This window comes from Lissotriton vulgaris, unplaced genomic scaffold (genome assembly GCF_964263255.1).
Source record: "Lissotriton vulgaris unplaced genomic scaffold, aLisVul1.2 SCAFFOLD_1591, whole genome shotgun sequence".
NCBI classification, from domain to species: Eukaryota; Metazoa; Chordata; class Amphibia; order Caudata; family Salamandridae; genus Lissotriton; species Lissotriton vulgaris.
In genome coordinates, this window is record NW_028242271.1 from 222,571 (window position 1) to 244,684 (window position 22,114).

Genomic DNA, 22,114 nt, shown 5'->3' on the forward strand with positions numbered 1-22,114 from the left:
TTCCATATAAGAAAAGACCAGAAGCAATTCCCTATAACAAAAGACCAGCAGACACCACTTCCACCTGTGATTCCTGTCAAAAAGCATTGTGCAACTTCTCCAATGCACCATTCCTCTCCTTCACCTTCTTCCTCTCCTACCCATCCTTACATTGAACCTATAACTTCTCCTGTTCAATCTCCTACATCATCACACAACACTGACGAGGAGTATGATTTAGGTGGGGGCAATGACGTAACATACCCTTTATATGAGGATGTCAACCCCCAATATCCCAAGGAGGATGAGGCATATGGTTTTACACCAAACAATGCACCAGACATCCCTGAGCCTCAGTACTACCCATCTAAACCTTCCCCTACAGAGGATAGTATTGGGTTTAATCATCAATTAAACAGAGCTCCCCTTTACCATGGAGTGTCAATGCACTTTGCCATTAAGGAGGATTTCTTACTAGACACATTTGAGCAGTCACAAAGGTCTACTCAAATATTACCTATGATCAGAGGAGTTATTAAACATGCTCCAGACATTTTTAAAGATCCAGTAAGATGTAGGGTGCTAAATCCCAGAATAGAAAAAAGTATAGACAAGCACCAGCTGATCCGGTCTATATTAAGGGACATCTGCCACTAGACTCTTTGGTAGTGTTAAATGCACGTAAAAGAGCTAACTCCCAAACTTCTGGTGACACGCCCCCGCCTGACAAAGAATCAAAAATTATTGATGCGTCTGGGAAAAGGATTGCGGCACAAGCAACAAACATATGGCGCATAGCAAACACACAAGCCTTACTCGCACGCTACAACAGGGCTCACTAAGACCAACTAGGAAAGTTAATGGAACATATCCCAGATTCATACAAAGAACAGGCAGCAGAGCTCTTACAAGAAGGCAAACTAATATCTAATGCCTCAATTAAATGTGTACTAGATGTAGCTGACACTGCATCCAGAGCAGTCCATACTAGTGTGATTCTCAGACGTCATGCATGGTTACGCATTTCAGGTTTTAAACCAGAGGTACAAACTACCATCCTGAACCAACCCCTCAATCAGAACCAGTTGTTTGGGCCAGAGGTAGACAACACACTAGCGAAGATGAAAAAAGACACACACAGCTAAGTCTATGGGTGTATTACAATCCACCCAGAATAGAAGTTCTTTTCGCCGCTCCTTCTATAGAGGAGGCTCAAAGCAAACGGGCACAGAGACCACATCATCTTTTAAGACAAACACGCAAACCTCCTCTAACAAAGGCTACTTTAGTGGAGAATACAGAGGCAACAATAATAAGGGAAGAACTAGAGGTAATAACAACCGCTGCTCTTCCACTCCCAAATAGTGACTTCCCGCTGCCTCCCTTACAGGTTTCCACTCCTGTGGGGGGCAGACTTTCACAGTTCCTACCTGTCTTGAACTCCATTATAACAGACAGGTGGGTAAGACAAATTATCCAACATGGCTACTGCATAGAACTCGCAGCAACCCCCCCCCCCCCCCCCCCCCCCCCCAAAACATACCACCCAGGCAGCGTCCAATATCCGCAGAACATATAACTCTGCTTCAACAGGAAGTTCTAGCACTTCTACAAAAAGATGCTATTCAAGTAGTTCCTTTAGAGGAACAAGGAACAGGACTTTACTCCCTGTACTTCCTAATTGGCAAAAAGGACGGGACATTAAGACCAATTCTCTACCTCAGGCCCCTCAACCACTACATACAATCGGATCATTTTCACATGATCACTTTACAACAAGTACTCCCATTACTACAACAGGGAGATTTTCTGTCCACACTATTTGATATTTGTGAGTATTTGTAGAGCACGAACTTTCGCTCCGGAAGGAGCATCTTGGCGCTGAGCATGCCCGTGTGAGATGAGTGATACATGGCAAATCTGGGTCTAAATAGCTGCCAGTACAGAAATGTCTGGTTGTTGGTACACCCAGGTCTTGAGGAGTTGTCTAAAAAGACTCTCCTTTTCAGTTAATCTAAGATTAACAGGTAGATTATTCCTATTTTCATGTTCCTATACATCCTGCGCACAGGAAGAATCTAAGGTTTGTCATATAAGGACAGCACTATCAGTTCAAAGTCCTTCCATTCGGGGTCACAACAGCACCACGGGTGTTCACAAAGTGCTTAGCGAACAAGTTACTTACCTTCGGTAACGATATATATAAGAAACAGTAGTTAGTATTAGATTCCTAAAACCTAAATTCCTAAATCATCTTACGTGCAATACAGGGAAAACCGTAATTCTATCCTTCGGCAAAGGAAACACCTTCAACCCCACATCCTGGTGGCCTGAGGACGCCATGGCCCCCCCCCGTACTGCCGTCTCCGTCCGTAACCTAGGGATCAGATTTGACCCCTCCCTGAGCTTCAAACAACAAGCCACTGCCGTAGCAGGGACCTGCTTCGGAATCATTAAAGGGCTTAGGACATTTTTCGATCTCATCCCCTTTTCCGCAAGGAAAACGGTCGCCGTAGCCCTCATTACCTCCCGCATCGACTACTGTAATAGTCTTTATGCAGGGACAAACAAAGAAGTCTGCCAAAAATTACAAATTGTACAACATGCTGCAGCCAGACTAGTGTTAGGATGGAAAAAGAGAACCTCAGCCACAGCAGCAATGAACATTCTGCACTGGCTGCCCATCCACAAAAGGGTGCTCTTCAAAATTTTACTGATCACTTTCAGGGCCTTCAATGGAAATGGACCCATCTACATGATGAAAATGTTCAAGCACTACAGCCCCACACGATGCCTCAAGTCCCAAGGGACCAATCTTCTCACTATTCCCAAGTTCAGACTGAAAACAAAAGGAGGAAAATCCCTGGCGGTACTAGGTTCTAAGGCCTGGAACCTTCTTCCTCTTCATCAAATCCCTACAGAAACAATTTTCAGAAAGGCTCTCAAAACCTGGATTTTCACGCTCTCTGAACAGCAATGTAAAAACCTAGTCTAGATGTGTAGATGTGGAGAAGTGTGGCTCAGGGGTTAGAGTGGAGAAGTGTGGCTCAGGGGTTAGAGGTGGCAGACCCGGAAGCTGAGATCGGCCCTGGACCAGGGTTCAATTCCCCGCTCGGTGGGTGTTGGGCTAGAAATTCCTTGGATTCGATAATTCTCGCTCCGGTGCCTTCTCGACTCACGGGTTCACACTCTGCGACTCTATGCAATAGCTTGCTTAATCTCCACAACGGCCCCTCGCGGCGGGATGCCTGGCTTTCACCTTGTGGATACCCTGCCGGGGTTATCTCACAGGGGAATACCAGGACGGGTTCTCTAAGCAAGCGCCGGGAAACCCACTGCGGGTAGCTGTGCGCTATATAAGCTCAAATACATTTACATAGATACCCCTTTTCTCTCCACAACCAACAGGAGCATTAAATCTCTTCTATAGCGCAAAGACGCTCCTTGGAGTGCAACCTGCGCTTTATAAAAACCACTTCACATCACATTCCTTACCTTAGAATATCCCCAGGTGTCAGACTGGATCCGGAAATTTTTGCGTAGCAACACCCCTGCGCGTCGTTAGGCGCCGTCTCTGGCTCTGCGTCCGTCGTCGGCATCGTCTGCGCCGGAATGACGTCTTCGGAGTACTTGGACGCTGCCCATGCGCGCTGACGTCAGTTCTTAGACACAGCCTTTTCCGTGCCAGATACGCAGAGCCATGCTAGAACACTGGTGCCCTGAAACTAGGGCCCTGAAAGGGGATGACCTTAACCCTAGGTATCAGTTCGCAGAACGGGGAGGATGGGTGGGGCGGTAAGAAATCCAATACTAACTACTGTTTCTTACAGATATATCGTTACCGTAGGTAAGTAACTTGTTCATCTGAAAGAAACATGTTAGTATTAGATTCCTTACCTTAGAATAGAGACCCCAGCAATACCAACCCCGGTGGTGGGTCTGCGAACCAATACTCACACCACAAAGTCCTGGAGGATGGAACGGCCAAAGAAGCCATCCATCCGGACTTGACTGTCCAGGCAGTAGTGCCTCGCAAAGGTGTGCAGCGAGGCCCACGTAGCCGCCTGGCAAATGTCTTGCAGGGGGACCAGTCTGGAGCCACAAGGATGACTTGGGCCCGGTCGCGCCTGATCTTCTTCAGCACTCTAAGCAGAAGTGGTATAGGCGGAAAGGCGTATAACATACTGCAACTCCACTCGCGCTGAGATGCGTCGCCGAGCGAGTGCCGCCTTGGAAATTCCAACAAGCAGAACTGATGACATTGGGCGTTCTCTTCGGTGGCAAATAGATCTAACCAAGGCTCTCCCCACTGCAGAAAGATGCCTTGCGCCTCGTTCGAGTTCAGACGCCATTCATGATCCATCGAGCACCGTCGGCTGAGTTCGTCCCCCCTGGTGTTCAGAGAACCTGCCAAGTGGTGAACCACCAGTGTCACGCCCTGATGTTCCAGCCACTGCCAGAGCCGCAGAGCCTCTTGACAGAGGGTCCAGGACCCCACACCGCCCTGTTTGTTGCAGTACCACATGGCTGTGGTGTTGTCCGTGAACACCTGCACTGCACTCCCTCGGACAGAGGGGAGGAATACCTTCAGTGCCAGACAAATCGCCCGCAGCTCCAGAAGGTTGATATGGAGCTGGGACTCCGCCGGAGACCTGAGGCCTCTGATCTCCGCCTCTCCCATTTGGCATCCCCAGCCCTGGAGGGACGCGTCAGTCACAACCACGTGCTCCGGTTGGGGAAGGGAGAGGCATCTACCGTAGACCCAATCGCGGTCCGTGAGCCACCACTGCAGCTGTGTCTCAGTGCCCTCCGAGATGATCAGGACATGGTCGGACAGGTTGCCCTGATGCTGGGCCCACTGAAACTTCAGGTCCCACTGCAGAGCCCGCATCCGCCACTGGGTGTGATGCACCAGAAGGATGCAGGAAGCCATCAGCCCCAGGAGCCGCAGCGTCAACCTGACCGAAACCCGGGATAAAGGCTGAAAGATCGGAATCAGAGCCTGAATATCCCGGACTCGCTGCTCTGGAGGATAAACCCGAAACTGCGCCGAGTCCAGAAAAGCTCTGATGAAGAGGAGCTTTTGGGAGGGGCACAGGTGTGATTTCGGCACGTTGATGGAAAACCCCAGCAGGTTCAGGAGATCCGCCGTTATCTGGAGGTGATTGACAACTGTTTGGGGCGAGCCCGCCTTCAACAACCAGTCGTCGAGGTAGGGGGAAGACTGAAACCCCTAACCTGCGCAGATGAGCTGCGACCACCGCCATCACTTTCGTGAACACCCGTGGGGGGCTGGTAAGGCCAAAGGGGAACACTGTGAACTGAAAGTGCTCGAGGCCTACCGTGAACCGCAGGTAACGCCGGAGGGCCGGCAGGACGGGGATGTGAAGTAGGCATCCTGCAAGTCCCAACGCCACCATCCAGTCTTGCGGGTCTAGGACAGCCAAGACCTGAGCCAAAGTCAACATCTTGAACTGCTCCTTCCGAAGGAAGCCGTTGTTGTTCCATAGATCCAAGATAGGGCATAGGCCCCCTTTGCCCTTCTTGGGTACCAGAAAGTAGTGGGAGTAGCAACCGCACCCTACTTCTGGCCCAGGAACGCGCTCGATGGCCCCCTTGGCCAAGAGGGCTGTAACTTCCTCCTGCAGAAGTCGCAAGTGGTCCCCCGACACGCGGTGGTACTGAGGTGGCATGCCTGGAGGGGTCGCCTCGAAGGGGATGGAGTAGCCCCTTCGGACGATTTGCAGCACCCGCCTGTCCGATGTGACTGTGCGCCAGTGGAAGAGGACCCTGCCCCCCCACTGGCGTCACATGGGCCTGAAAACTCGGACTAGGAAGGTTTTGAGGCGGATGCTGCGGGAGCGGGTGCGGACTGGCCCCGCCTTTAACCCCGACCGCCTCCCCGGCGGTTTCCACAGCCGCCACCGCGCTGAATATTCTGTTGCGGCGTGTGGCTGGCGGTCCGTGTGGGGACGCCCATTACTTGGCCACTAAAGGAAGGCAAGGCACCCATTTGCTGGCGCGGGCTGAGAGGCCCAAGGACTTGGCCGTAGCCCTGGAGTCCTTAAGGCGCCCAAGCGCGTGGTCTGCCTGCTCACCAAACAGACATGTCCAGAAGTGTAGCCTGGACATCGGCCGAAAAATTGGCGCACCGTAACCAGGCGTGGCTTCGGACCGCCACTGTCGTGGCCATCGCTCTGCCTAGTGTATCGGTGGTATCCAGTCCGCACCGGATAGAGTACCGTGCCGCATCTCGACCCTCCACTAGGGCGAGTTAAGCCCTGACCTCCTCAGGGCATTTTGGCAGCACGTCCGCAACAGTGTCCCACAGGGTGTGGGTGTAGCGGCCCAAGAGGCATGCGGTGTTGACCGACCGCATTCTCCGACTAAGGGATGAGAACACTTTCTTGCCAAATTGTTCAAACCTCTTGGATTCCCTGTCGGTAGGGGCCGACGGGAACGCAGTCTGGGAGTTAGAGGCCTGGATAACCAGGCTCTCTGGGTTGGATGGGCCGACAGGAAGCATGTGTGAGAAGTTGGCCTGATATGCAGTGCTCACTATTCTAGTGATCACTATGTATCAGTCCCAAACAACCCTTATTGATGATTGGTTGTAAGTCAACCGATAGACCAGCTATCCTAGTAGCATGGACAAGAGCAGTCTTTAGGCTAGACTCTAGAGGGCGTGTTAAGCCAGCTGTTATACCATCACATATACCCCTTGAACACCAAGTGAAAGGACACCACACAAGTGTTATGAAAATAAACAGTGTATTTATTTAGATCACAACAGCCCTGTACTCTTTATGAGGACAGGGTACTAAGCACACAACAAAACTCTTACGAAAATACTTTAAGTTGCACAATTTACACAAATGCCCGAGGGGCACGAAAAACCATATACTATGGAAGTGGAATGCGAAATTACTAGCAGGTAAGTACTGTACTAATAGGCTTTGGAATTACTAGGACTTGACTACTGAACCTTCAGATTACTAATAGGAGGCCTAGGGGACTCTGGTGCAGAGTGTGCACTCTCACGCGGGATGCGGGACAAAGTCTATGGAGGCTAGTAAAGCAAAGTTAAGGATATCGGACGAATCCGACTAGTTAGGCTGAAAACGAAAAAGGATCTGGACCCTTGGATAGTGAGGCTATGCTGGGGCACCGAAATGCCGAAGTTACCTAGCCCAGGGGCTGCGGCTGCATAGGTCTGAAAAGACGTCGGGAATCCTCGTTGCAGTCTATGGAGCCTGAAAGAAGTTGTTGCTGGCAGGCGACCAGTGAAGATTGTTCGGTGGATCCAAGCCTGGATCGAAGATGGAAGACACCTGTAAGCAGAGGGGACAAAGTTCTGAATCACTAGCCAGTGATTAGATTGGCACCAGGATGGCACCGGATGGAGTCACCTCGACCAGGTGAGTGGGCGACGCTGGGCTCTGCAGTCTCACAGACCAGGAGGCGTTGTCGGCGACCAGGATGGAGGTGCGAGCTGTCCCACGATGGTTGCTGCTGTCGACGTCGCTGGACCCAGGATTGGGGCAACAAGTCTTGGCAAATTCAAGCCCACGCGGTGGACCTAAAATGGCGTCTGGAGTGGACCAGGAGGGTCCGGGGTGCTCCCCTTTTGGAAGGGAGCAAGGGCCAGTCTGGAGCAACCAGATCAGCAGTGTTGTCGTCGGTCGTCGTCGGGAAGGCCACAAGCCAGCGGGCTAGTAGCCAGACAACGCGGTGAGCAGCAAAAAGCAGAAGGGCCCCACGCAGATCCCGTGGATGCTGGGGGGCTGGACTTCGGTGCTGGAGCTGCTCAGGGTCGGGGCTTCTCGGACCCCAAAGCACTCACTCGAGGATCCCTCGGCAGTCGTGCTGGATAGAAGTCGTGCAGTTCTGATGATGGCCGGTCCCTCGAGGTCTCGTCGCACCTACGGTTCTCAGCTTAGCTGTAGAGGTAGGTAGAGGTCGGAGGTGCCAGGGAAGCCCGGGTCTCGTCGTGCTGGTCAGTCGGATTCCGGAGGAAGGACGTGCAGCAAACCCCAGTGTTCTTGGATGGTGCCTGCGGATGCAGGGTGATCACTCCTTAGTCACAAGGGAGAAATCTTGAGAAGAAGTCGAGAGTTCCTTTCATAGAAAGTAGTTTCAGGATTCAAAGATGATCTAATTTGGAAGGGTCCCCGCTCCTGCCTTTATCCTAAAGAAAGCGGTGGGCACGCGACTAGGTCCTGCCCTAGGGGTGGGACCAGGAAGAGGGGTGGTTACACCCCTCTCCCATGCCGTACTTTCCCCAGCTCAGGGGCTGGTGTGCCCCTGGAACTGGTTCTAGCCAGCAGATGCATAGTGAGCACCGGGGTGCCACTTGCAGTCACCTTCCTCTAAAGCCCTGCCTACCCAGGATACACAAAACCCTGTCTGGGATGGTGCTAGCACCGCCCCTGACAGGAAACCCTTTGTCCAAGCTCCCCTCGCTGGAAGGATTCCCAGCTGCAGGGGGTAAGGCTTGTGTCTGTGGTGGCAGCATCCATGTTGTGATGCTGAGGCTTGAGTTAACTTTACCCGGAGTTCACAGTTACATACATGTCGTGTCCCTCTAGAAGGGTGGAATGCTAACCCTGTCGCCAGAATTGGCGAGGGGTTAGTATTCCAATTCGTATGACACCTTACTCGACATGTTTTGATAAAGCGATACCAAAGATAGCATTTAACCGCGAGGATTATAATGCACTTAAGAGTATATGGTATGCGTTATCATGGAACAGCTGTTGGGACTTGGTTCCGCAAGCTGCAAACGGGCTCAGCTCATGCCAGAGCACCATCTCACACGATTCCAAGCACTCTGCCTTCAGGATTGTCAAGGCCTGCCATAGGAGTGACTGATAGGAATCTGTGTGTCCATTTTAGGGTTATGTAGGAAGGTGGATACCTGACTATGGTTGCCCCCAACTTTTTTCCTGGTGTTTTGCTGGTTTTCCGACTTAGTTGACTGGGGCCCTGCCATTCAGGACCCCAGGCCTACTACTCTCTCTCTAAAATGGATTCCATGTACCTTAGGTACATTTCCAATTGGTACTGGGCCACCTCATCAGACCCTGTAACTCAGGGCATAGTTGTACCCAGGGCCTACCAGGGGCTGAAGCATGTATTATGCCACCCATGGCTGGCCATCTAAATCTGACACAACTGGCTGCACGACAGCTGGGGCAAGGTGGTGTAATCACCCTTTGCATTAGATATAGTATACATATATCTAACCCTAAAAATGGACACACTGATTCCTATCAGTCACTCCTATGGCAGGCCTTGACAATCCTGAAGGCAGAGTGCTTGGAATCGTGTGAGATGGTGCTCTGGCATGAGCTGAGTCCGTCTGCAGCTTGCGGAACCAAGTCCTAATAGCTGTTCCATGATAACGCATACCATATACTCTTAAGTGCATTATAATCCTCGCAGGTAAATGCTATCTTTGGTATTGCTTTATCAAAACATGTCGAGTAAGGTGTCAATCGAATTGGAATACTAACCCCCTCGCCAATTCTGGCGACGGGGTTAGCATTCTACCCTTCTAGAGGGACACGACATGTATGTGTGAGAAGTTGGCCTGATGTATAGTGTTCACTATTCTAGTGAGCACTTTGCATCAGTCCAAACAACCCTTATGGTGATTGGTTGTAAGTCAACCATATAGACCAGCTATCCTAGTAGCGTGGATACGAGCAGTCTTTGGGCTAAACTCTAGAGGGCGTGTTAAGCCAGCTGTTATACCATCACATATACCCCTTGAACACCAAGTGAAAGGACACCACACAAGTGTTATGAAAATAAACAGTGTATTTATTTAAATCACAACAGCCCTGTAAAGTTAACTCAAGCCTCAGCTCCACAAAATGGATGCTGCCACCACAGACACGAGTCTGACCTCCTGCTGCTGGGAGTCCTTCCAGCGAGGAGAGCTTGGACAAAGGGTTTCCTGTCAGGGGCGGTGCTAGCACCATCCCAGACAGGGTTTTGTGTATCCTGGATGTGGATCAACGCCGGTCGACCTTACGACCTCGCCGGCGCCATCCCCAAGTGTGTCACCACCGGCGGTGACTTCGGTCGACGTCGGCCCCAGTCCTATCGATTCCGTTCAGCCGTCGACACTGCCCCGTTGGGCACCGTACGAGACTGCTATGGGTACATTCTACTTTGACAAACGGGCCCAGATTGTTGATCCTGGCTACCAGGCATTGGGTGACGAAGAGGACTGGGAGGGGTCTGAGGACACCGACACGGGAGTGTCAGGACCAAGCGGACTGGACAGAGGAGCTTGGGGAGGCCAGCGAACTGGAGGAGATTAGTCCTCACGGCCGCTGAGGGGAGCGTAAGGTTTAAGGCCTTAGCCGCCCGCATCAGTACTACGCTATAGGCTGCCCCCTCCTCCGTAGCCATGGTAGGAGGGGAGACAAAACCAGTCTGGAGAGAGATCCAGTTCGCTGGCCTCCCCAAGCTCCTCTGTCCAGTCCGCTTGGTCCTGACACTCCTGGTGTGACATTTCGCCTCATTTAAATCATGTGCCTCAGGAAACAAAAGGTGATGCGAAGACATTTTACAGGAATGGGAAGCAACATCAATGGAGATAATAGATTGTGCCATTGACATCGCCACAATAGCCTTTCGATCGCTAGCTGGTGCAGCAGTTCTTCGTCGCCAGGGATGGCTCAGGGTGACTTGGTTCAGACGTGAAATCCAGAATAAGATCCTGGATCCACAGTTTGATGTGAAGGCGTTGTTTGGGAAGCATATCAATAACACTCTCAAGAATATCAAGAAAGGATACAGAGACGGATAAGTCTCTGGGTACACTTCAGTACCGCAAGGCTCAGTTCAGAGGTAAAAGTACCACGTACAGAGGCTCGTACCAGCCGCAACGGTACTCGTCGTACGGATCAAGGTCACAGCAAAACCGCCAGCCTTATCAGCAAAGACCAGGCCAGACCTCGAATTTCTCTTATTCGAATAATAGAGGGAAACTGAATCGCCAAGGACATGATACTTCCAAAAGACAGCCGCATCCCGGCTCTTCCTACTGTGCCCACCTCCACAAGATCATCAGTGGGAAGAAGGGTATCTCAATACCTTCAGAACTGGTCCAGGACAACATCAGACCATTGGTTGCTAAACATCATTCGAAAGGGCCATACTTTGGAATTCACACAAATCCCACCATCCAAGTCCCCGGCCGCCATCCCATCAAAACATCTGCGGCTACAAATAAATCAGATGCTCCTGAAAGGTGCTGTAGAGCTGGTCCCCTCCTCTCAAAGAGGGGAAGGATTCTATACCAGGTTTTTCCTGGTATGGAAGACTCTAGAGAGAAGGCGACCCATATTAGATCTCGGGGAGCTCAACACCTATCTCATTTCCCTATCCTTCCGGATGGTCTCGCTGCAAGACATACTACGTCTCATCAATTCAGGCGATTTCATGGCCAAGCTCTATCTCGAAGGTGCGTATTTTCCCATACCCATTCACCCGTATCTAGACAACTGGTTGCTGAAGGCTCCGTCCAGCGAGGCTGTGAGGGAAGCAGTCAACGCATGTACAAACATTTTTCAGAATCTGGGTCTTACTCTCAACAAGGTCATCTCTGGTAGCGTCCAGGACTGCACGCTTCCTGGGGTCCGTCTTGGGCTCAAATCTCAATAAAGCTTTCCCAACATTAGAAAGACAGGAAAAATTGCGAACCATGGCACTGTTCTTAAGAAAAAGAAGGTATCTTTCAGTACGCCGTTACAAATTCCTTCTGGGATTGATCTCCTCATGCATCCCTCTAATTCTTCACTGCAGACTGAGGGTGCGTCCTCTTCAGGAGCAGCTAGACTGCCAGTGGAAGCAGATTCATGGTTCATTCGACGACAAAGTGACTATCACCTCGGCAATGAGAAAAGCTGCCTTGTGGTGGACAATGCAGGAAAACCTATCCCAAGGTCTATCCTTCGTAAGCGATCAGTATCCTCAGGTTGTGACAACGTTTGCGTCATTGGACGGCTGGGGTGCTGTACTGCAGGATCTTCAGGTCAGTGGACATTGGTCACCTCAGTACAGCCTTCACATCAATCTCCTAGAACTCAGGGCTATCAAACTGGCTCTAAAAGCATTTCTCCCACGACTGCGAGGTTCGAAGGTTCTCATTCGGACGGACAACACCACGGCCATGCATTACATAAACAAAGGAGGAGGAACCAGGTCTCTCCCGTTGTCTCAGGAAATCTGGGAATGGGCTATCCTTCACGAGATTTCGCTGCAAGCGGAGCATCTGCCAGGGGTTCTAAACGAAAATGCAGACAGACTAAGCAGGCTATCCTCAGTCAGTCACCAGTTGGAACTGGACCAAATGGTTCTGGATGGGATCTTCTAACAGTGGGGCAAGCTTTCGATAGATCTATTTGCCACCCCGACCAACAAGAAATGCTGGTCTTATGCAAGCAGGCTTCACCATTGAGGATCATTGGGGAATGCACTTTCGATAGCTTGGTCAAGAGCATTTGTTTACGCCTCCCCCATTCCAATGATCCCGAGGCTTATCAGGAAGATCAAAGTGGAACCATGTAAGATGATCTTGATAGCTCCTGCTTGGCCGAGACAGTTCTGGTTCACAGAACTCTATCTGCTGTCGCTAGTCCCTCCTCTTCCGTTGTGTACCATTCCGGACCTTTGCACGATGTCCCAGGGGCAGATTTGGCATCCAGATCCAGCTTCATTGCACCTGACAGCATGGCTCCTAAGCAACGAGAATTCATGAACCTTCCAATTGCAAATGAAATAAAACTGGTTCTCTCCCAGGCTGGAGCCCCTTCCACGAATAAGACTTACTGTTTTAAATGGAGAAGATTGTGTGTTTGGTGAAGGTAAGAAGGCGTTGTTCCTTTCTCTTCTCAACCTCATCAACTTCTGCCTTATTTTTTGCCCTTAGGTAAGACAGGACTGGCGCATTCATCCATAAAGGTTCACTTAGCAGCAATTTCTAGATAAAGATGTTCGGCATCTGGACCTTCTCTCTGCTCTTAACCCTTTCGATGCTGATGACAAGCTCAGCTCGTCATCACCCACGGGTGTCGTGTGCTGATGACGAGCTGAGCTCGTCATAGTGCCACTAAAATGGCATTTTCCAGCACACAGCGGGAAAACGCCTAGCAGCCAAGAGGTTAAAGAATAAACAGTTTCTCAAAGGATTGTTTAGAGTCTATCCCCCAGTGAGGCCTCTGCCTCCTACTTGGCAGCTGAATTTGGTTCTCACACAACTCATGAAAGATCCATTTGAACCTATACATCAAAGAGACTTGAAATTCCTTTCATGGAAATTGGCTCTCCTTCTTGCCCTCACATCGGCAAGACACATTGGGGAGTTACAGGCTCTCACGATTCACAAGCCTTTTCTTCAAAGCAAGAGGAATACTTTAATCTTAAAAACTAAGCTGAGGTTCATACCTAAGGTAATCAATCAATCAGTGACACTTATAGAGCGCGCTACATACCCGTAGGGTCTCAAGGTGCTTGGGGGGGGAGGGGGCGCTACTGCTCGAACAGCCAGGTCTTCAGCTTCTTCCTGAAGGAGAGGTGGTCTTGGGTCAGGCGCAGGTCGGGAGGGAGGGAGTTCCAGGTCTTGGCGGCCAGGTAGGAGAAGGACCTTCCTCCTGTAGTCGCTCTTCGGATGCGGGGGACGGCGGCGAGGGCGTGGTTGGCTGATCGGAGGTGGCGTTTGGGAGCGTAGAAGTTGATCCGGCTGTTGAGGTAGCTCGGGCCTTGGTCGTGTAGGGCTTTGTGTGCGTGGGTGAGGAGGCGGAAGGTGTTTCTTTTGTTGACGGGGAGCCAGTGAAGGTCTCTCAGATGTCCGGAGATGTGGCTGGTTCGTGGGATGTCGAGGATGAGTCTGGCTGAGGCGTTCTGGATCCGCTGGAGTCTCTTCTGGAGCTTGGCGGTGGTACCGGCGTAGAGGGCGTTGCCGTAGTCCAGTCGGCTGGTGACGAGGGCCTGGGTGACGGTCTTCCTGGTCTCGGTGGGGATCCACCAGAAGATCTTCCGTAGCATGCGTAGGATGTAGAAGCACGCCGAGGAGACGTTGTTGACTTGCCTGGTCATGGAGAGGGAGGAGTCCAGGATGAAGCCCAGGTTGCGTGCGTGGTCCGTTGGTTTGGGTGCGGTGCCCCGGGCGGGAGGCCACCAGGAGTCGTCCCAGGCGGAGGGTGAAGAGCCCAGGATGAGGACCTCCGTCTTGTCAGAGTTCAGTTTCAGGCGGCTGGTCGTCATCCACTCGGCTACCTCTTTCATCCCTTCGTGCAGGTTGGCGCTGGCGGAGGCGGGGTCGTTGGTCAGGGAGAGGATCAGCTGGGTGTCGTCGGCGTAGGAGATTATGCTGAGGTTGTGTTTGCGTGCGATGGCCGCAAGGGGGCTCATGTAGACGTTGAAGAGGGTGGGGCTCAGAGATGATCCTTGAGGGACGCCGCAGATGACTTCGGAGGCCTCTGACTTGTACGGTGGTAGTCGGACTCTCTGTGTTCTTCCGTCGAGGAAGGAGATGATCCATTCCAGCGCCTTGTCCTGGATTCCGATGTTGCTGAGGCGCTGTACTAGGGTGCGGTGGCAGACAGTGTTTTATGCCGCGGAGAGGTCTAGGAGGATGAGGGCCGCTGTTTCTCCGTTGTCCATCAGGGCTCGGATGTCATCGGTGGCGGCGATGAGGACGGTCTCGGTGCTGTGATTGGCTCGGAAGCCGGACTGCGAGGGGTCGAGGGATCCATTCGTCTGAAGGCGGCCATCTGCTTGTTGACGGTCTTCTCGATGACTTTGGCCGGAAACGGGAGGAGCGAGATGGGGCAGTAGTTCTTGAGTTCGGTGGGGTCCGCTGTTGGTTTCTTGAGTAGAGCGCTGAGTTTGGCGTGCTTCCAGCTCTCAGGGAAGGTGGCGGTGTCGAAGGATGTGTTGATGATGTCTCGCAGGTGGGGTGCGATGACAGCGTCGGCCTTGTTGAAGACATGGTGAGGGCAGGGGTCGGTCGGTGATCCGGAGTGGATGGAGTTCATCGTGCGGATGGTGTCTTCGGTGCTGATCGGGGTCCAGGCGTGGAGCGTGGTGGTGGGGGGTGGTTGTTCGGTCATGGTGTGCGTTGGTTGGTTGTTGAAGCTGTTGTGTATGTCCGCGATCTTGTTGTGGAAGTATGAAGCGAGGGAGTTGCAGAGGTCTTGCGATGGGGTGATGTCGTTGTTTCCTGCGCTGGGGTTGGAAAGCTCTTTCACGATGTTGAAGAGTTCCTTGCAGTTGTGTGCGTTGTTGTCCAACCGGTCCTTGAATGCTGTTTTCTTAGCGGCGCGGATCAGCTGGTGGTGCTTCCGGGTGGCAAGCTTGAAGGAGGTCCTGTTGTCCGGTGTAGGTTCCCTTCTCCAGACTTTCTCGAGGGCTCGGCAGTTCTTCTTGGAGCTCTTGAGTTCGTTGGTGAACCACGGGGCTTTCTTGCTGCCGGGTCTGCTGGGCGGGGTCCTCAGCGGGGCGAGCTCGTCCGCGCAGATGCTGATCCACTTCGTGAGGTTGTCGGCGGCCTGGCTGGGGTTCTCTGAGCTGGCAGGAGGGTGCTGGCTCAGGGAGGTGGCGAGCTGGTCTGCTGTGATCTTGTTCCAGCTTCTGCGGGCGGCCTGTTGCTGGTGGTGGTGGGTCGTCGTTCTCTTGAAGGTGAAGTGGACGCAGCTGTGGTCCGTCCATTGAAGCTCTGTGGCGTGGCTGAAGTCGATGTCTGTGCTGGAGGAGAAGACTGCGTCGAGTGTGTGTCCGGCGAGGTGGGTGGGGGTGGACACCAGTTGCTTGGTACCTTCAGATTGTTACCTGAAAGAACCAGTGATTCTTAAATCTTTCTTTCCTCACCCTTCTACACCAGCAGAGAGGTCACTGCATTCTCTGGACGTACAAAGGTGCTTAAAATTTCATTTGGATCGCACCAAGGAATTTCGTAAATCTTCAACTATTCATTGCTTTTGGTGGTCCTCGCAAGGGCCTTCCTCTTTAAAAACAAAGTATTGCGAGATGGATTTCCAGTGCCATTCTCTATTCCCATTCGACAGCCGCTGACCAGCAGAAATAGAGCACATTCCACAAGATCTGTGGCTTCGTCGACCGCTCCCTTTGCAGGAGTGCACATCAGAGACATTTGCAGGGCTGCAACATGGAGCAGCGTGTACACCTTTACGAAGCATTACTGCTTGGAATCCTTGACCCAAGAGGACACAGCTGTGGGCCAGGCAGTCCTGAGGAACCTCTTCCAGTGATTGGTGAGCTTTTTTTTCTATCCCTCCCTTTTTCTTTATGCACATTTTGTATCTCTGAAGTACTGATGGCTGTTGATATGTATATTTTTGCAGCGTGAATCTTTTTGGATTCACTATGCTGTGCATATTCAGTTATTTGGTGGTTGGGTCCGAAATCGTAGTCTATTTTTTTTTTTTTTGTAGCCCAGGTGGGCGTTAATGTCCCACCATTTGGTGTACCTTCGGTGACGTCCTGCTTCCGGCGGAAGCTCCCACCCTTGGGCACCATCTTCAGATTCTTTTTTCCTCCGTTGGAGTCTGGATAGTTGCGCGAAGCTCCAGAAGTTTTGGAGGAGAAAAGGAGAAAAATACGCGAATTTCTTCAGGAAATTAACTCTAAGACCAGGAGAAGATCATCAGAGCCGGGACGACTAAGAACGAGAGGAACCTCTATCTTCGACATCTGACGGAGAATGCGCACACAGGGGTACCGCTGAGTGCAGTAATAAACAACACACCATTTAAATTCTGCTGTAATTGCCACCACAAGTACGCGCAGAGACCAGCACCCGGTCTGCAACCTCTGTCTGCCTATCGACCACGGGAGCAAGGACTGCAACGCCTGCTCACACTTCACGCCGAAGACGCTGAGGATTCGGGAAAAACCGAGGATAACTCACCACACGATGCAGGGCAAGGGCAAGGCCCTGTCACTGTACGACCTGGGCCTCGTCTCTGTACGACCTGGGCCTCTCCACAGACTACTAGGACAACCTCGCCGAAGGTCCAGATTGCTCCACGGTCGCAGAGACCGATAAGAAATCACCGGACAAGGTAGGAGAGTCTACGACCCCGAAACCCTCGACAGGGCCTCAAACCTGAGGCTGACTCTCGAATCAGTCTAAAACCACGAAGGGAGCACCGGCTTTTAAATCTTAGACGACCGAAGCTGCGGTCCCCGAAAAACAGCCCAGCGGATCCTTCGAGAAGGACTCTCAGACGGCAAAGACCAGCGAAAAGAAAAGGTCTTCGAAGACCAGCGACAGCAGTTGATGGATTGGCTTGTAGCTCCATCTATCTTTTCTCCTTGGAGGGAAGATCTTTGCTCTGGGAAGAAAGGTCATTAATCTAACCTGCCAGGGCCAGATCCCAGACAAGGACTCTGAGAAATGACATTTCTGGATGACCCAAAAGACTTTGGACTCTGCAGAATACTTCTTTTCACATCCGCTACACGGGACTTTAGTGCGTGTCTGAAATCTGTAGTCCTTGTTGAAGTTACTGTAGCCATGGGTGGCACCTCCCTACAAGGGAATAATGAAGTGAAAAACACAGAAAACACTGACTTTCCCTGTTATGTTTCCTTCCAGTGTATAACGCCTATTCCATATCACCCTCAATTCTGCAGAAGTCCTGCTTGGTAGTCTTGGTAGGGTTAATTTCGAGTCCCTTCTTGGTACAGTACAGATGAAAGGAGTTTAGCAAATTTTGGAGGCCGCTGGGGGTCTGAGAAATTAAGATAGTGTTGTCTGCGAAGAGTAATGCAGGTATCGCTTCCCCGCCCAACTTGGGTGAATCGTTTTTACATCCTTTCAGTGAAGAAGGTATGTTAACATATAAAGTAAACAAGGTAGGTGCCAGCACGCAACCTTGTTGCACGCCTCAATTCACAGGTATTTCTCTCGTTAATTCTCCCCTCAGTCCCCATCTGACTTTTGCATAATTCCCTTCATGCAGTCTAATTATCTAGACTAGCAATGCGATTGGTACCCCTAGTTTCCTCAGGTGACACCAGAGGCTACCAAATCTAACGGAGCTCTCAAGTCCACGAAAGCTACATATAGAGTACCATGCCTTAGTGTTATGTATTTCCAACAAAGGCACAGGAATCTGAAGACTAGGTCGATGGTACTGGTCTCCTTTCTAAACCCTGCTTTTAACTTTGATAATAAATCCAACTCTTCAATCCAAGACAGTAAGCGGCACAGTATGTGTCTGGCAAATACTTTTTGTGGACTGTCAATCAGACTGATAGGGCGATAGTTCGACGGATCAAGTTTGTTTCCATTTTTAAAAACTATCTCTGCCCCTTCCAGGTGTTTGGTCTAAAATCGAAATTTGCTATTGCATTACAAAGCTGATTTATATATGGGCCCCAGACATTCAAGTCATGTTTAAAGAGATCACCAGGAATTGTGTCCAATCCTGGTGCTTTACCATATTTGACTGTTTCTAAAACAGAATTTGTTTCCTGTAGTGGAAGTGCAAATTGGCTGCTTTTGCGATCGTGATCATATCCTCCGTTATTTCAAAACTGTCCATTGGATTCAGTGTAAAGTGCGGAGAAATGATTTACCCAGGTATCCTAGTCTAAAGAGGTCTCTTTGCGCTCTACCTATCCTGTTACCTTTAGCTATCAGGTTCCAGAATCCAGACTGGGCCTTAGCCTTAGCCTTAGCCGCACGTATGAGGTCTGCCCATATCTCCTCATCCCAAGCTCTCTTTGCTACTTCTAATATCCGATTATATTTGCGCCTTTTTTAACCTCGTGTTTTCCATATCCTTAACCTGGATGGCTTGAATTGGCTCATGCTTCGCAGTTCGACAATCCTTATTGTACCATGGTTTTTCGTGATTGGCCCTTTCGGATATTTGACTTCCTCTCTCTAGGCATTTTAGATAATAAGGGGCCTAAAGCGACTACTAATCTACCATGGATATCAGTCCTCTTTATTTGCTCTATATTATCTATATAAGAAGAAAGGGTATGTGCGAAGATTAAATAAATGCTGGCCAACACTTTTTTGTCCCCTAATATGCATGGCCATTTTATAGCTTGGTTATTCCTCTTCAGTATGATTTCAGTATCTAAACTACCAGTATCAACATCACCAGGGAGTACAATAGAAAGAATTTCTGGTGAAATCATCAAACTCAAGGGTAAGTGGTCGCTCTCAGTTCTAAAATCAATCTTAAGGTCACTTAAATAACACCAGCATCCTAATGTCACTAAGATATAATCTATACAGCTTCGTGAGTTGCCTCTGTGGGAGCGTGTGGGCTTTAGGTTTGTCAGATGGGACTCGTCCATTACAGGCTCGAAGACCATGGGCCAATGTTAATCCTAAAATCTGAGTCACAGCTACTGTGCACTTAACCTCCTTTTTACTAGCCAGCTCTGGAATGTTGTATGCTTGATCTAGAGTCTCCAGCAGTTCACCAAATCCCAGTACAGGCTCGAAATTACAATTAAAGTCGCCACCCCTCACAATATTGGGACTCTGCCCTAAACAATCAAGAACAAGATCCAACTGGCAAATCACAGATGATTCATTGTGTGCTGGGCAAGGTCTGTTGTAGATGTTAAAAAGATGTATTGCCCTGCCGTCTTTAGCCACCAGTTTTAGGTCCAATATATCTTTGGAAGAGATGTCCAGAGGAACAATTATCTCTAAAGAGACTCCAATCCAAGTAACCAATCCTCCCGACGGTCGCTCCCACCCAGTATGTTATATAGACAACCCTGTGGGACTGTCTACAAGCCATGTCTCTTGTAAGAGAATGATATAAAAAGTCTCTATATGTTCATGCCAGGTAGGGTCCAGCAGATTCCTATTTAACCCTTCAATATTCCATGATACAATGTGCAGATCTAATATATTGCTAGGATCTCTAGGGTGTAGTGGTTCATTTCCCGATGTTCTGGTACTTGTATTTAGGTCAGAGATAATTGGTATGTGGAAAGGGAGAGATTGAGTGTTAACCACCCGAGGATCATCAACATTTTTCACTATAACCATTGCAACCTCCTCTGTCATAAGAATTGTTTGGTCACGTGATTGGCATCCCAATCCAATTTGTACCTCTAGTGTGGGGACAGAAATCTGTAAACATGACCCGTCCACAGATTATTGGTAGCTCTGGCTTAGAGTACGACTTTAAATGCCAATCTTGGTCCTCAAGAGTAGATAAAGCCTCAAAGCAGTGTTCAGCTCTATCATTCGGTTAAAGTTAAAATTAATTGCATGGCCACTCTCCCTTGGTCTATAGAAATATCCCAACAGTAGAGCACTAATAAATGTGGTCGCCTAAAATTTACCACTACACAATCACCACTAATGTCCTTCCTAGATTCACCTACTCTGCACACCATAAAGATGTGTGCCATGTTTACTCGCCACTTTCTACTGCACCAAAACAGTGTGTGTAAATGTACAGGGCCTCAGGGTGGCAGAATAAGTGCTGCAGCCCTTAAAGACCTTCCCTAGCACCGTGCCCTTGATACCTATGGTACCCTTTACAAGGGACTTGCATGTGGCCAGAGTTGCCAATCTGTGTGTGCAATAGTTCCGATTTTGTGAAAGAACACAGGTCTTGGGTACCTGGTCGGTAGGAACCCAGGGCACAGTTAGTCAGAGTATCAACATCAGGCAGAAATTGGGCGGCAACCATGCAAAAAGGGGGACTTATTCTCCCTGCACTTTAGATCAGTTCTTCACGTCGGGGCTGTTCCCCCTTCAGGGCCCAAATTTTAAACACACCTGTCAGCTTCATGGCTCCGCGCTTCTGGCGTGGAAGACGTGAAAAGTATTGACGTCAGTGCACCGAGGTTGTACCAGTATTGACAATGCGGACGTCATGATGCCGGAGTCTATGCGGACCACGTGAGGTGGAGTCGACATAGGCAACCTATTGGCGCATAGGGGTACTGCTCAAGAAAAATCTTGAATCTGGAAAGTTCAAATTGAGTAAATCTGCGGCTAGATCATGTCTCTACCAGATACAGCTTTACCAAAGAGTGACTTGTCCATTTGCGACTTGGTCTTCTCTTTTTACTGCTTACAACTATGACTGAAGATCCCATGAAAGACGAAGTGAATCTTCATTGAAACCGTAAACAAACCATACTGATTTTCATGCTGGTAAGTTAATCACTGATCCTGGATCTTCAGGTGCTGTGAATGTAAATTTTGATAAATTATACTTCATTATTTCATAAGGTCGCTACCTCTCTGTGTGGCATTAAACACATCTGGGTTTGTTTATGTAAATTAAAAAATGTTGAAATTTAGTATTTAGATTTCTTCCTACTATTGACTTCATGTTATTGACCATTTTTAACTAAATAAAAAAATTGGTAAATAGCTGCTAAAATTCAGCACAGTTTTAAAAATGTATGTATATCTGTATGTAAAGTGCTCTGGTTTTGTGCATGTTGACTACCCCATGCTTAATACTTAAATGATGATTCCTGTGACTGAGGACTGGTATTATTTACAAGTATTAAGAGGGCGAAGGGACACTGACAGACAACTGTGTTGGGCTTGGAGGCCCCTGATCTCACACGGTTACTTGATGTTGATTGGTTGTTTCCATGTGTTTTTCTTGACTACCTTTCTCTAAGGGTTCATGGGAAATGTAGTTTGTAGTTTGAAATGTAGTTTGTTAACCTTTTAATGAGCTGCTATTGAATAAAGTGAAGAAAGAAGGCCTAATCCTCGCCTCAGAGTCCTTAATAGAATTGTAACTTTCCGTTACGTGAGCTATGAAATTTTTCATTATTTACAAGTAAGTATCTTCTTCTAACCAATACAAACTCCTGAGGTAATTATCTTATTGACTTGGCAAACCTAAGAGAATAACATCTGAATGACCCCATATTACAGTAAAATGCCTCCTACTTTTTGAACTTTGCAGTTTGTGACATTTGAATATTTTTCTTTCTCTAGAGCTGTTAAAAATGTACCAAGCAAGAAGCAAGCCACTTTCACAAAACCACTTTCTGGTAAGAGCTATAATTGTCAGTGTGGTCATTTGTATAGATAGTTTTCGCCAAAATTACATTAAAAAATGTGAATTCAACTGTGGAT

The 22,114-nt window shown here is 49.5% G+C and overlaps 1 protein-coding gene across 1 annotated transcript in view; it reads left to right on the forward strand.

Annotated features, from left to right (window-relative positions):
* The window catches only part of LOC147669012 (zinc finger protein 638-like), a 472,920-nt gene that overhangs the window by 169,066 nt on the left and 281,740 nt on the right, over positions 1–22,114 (forward strand). The window contains exon 9 of the mRNA XM_086948283.1: positions 21,974–22,029. Within this exon, the coding sequence (XP_086804409.1) occupies positions 21,974–22,029 (56 nt within the window). The remainder of the gene's footprint in view (positions 1–21,973; positions 22,030–22,114) is intronic.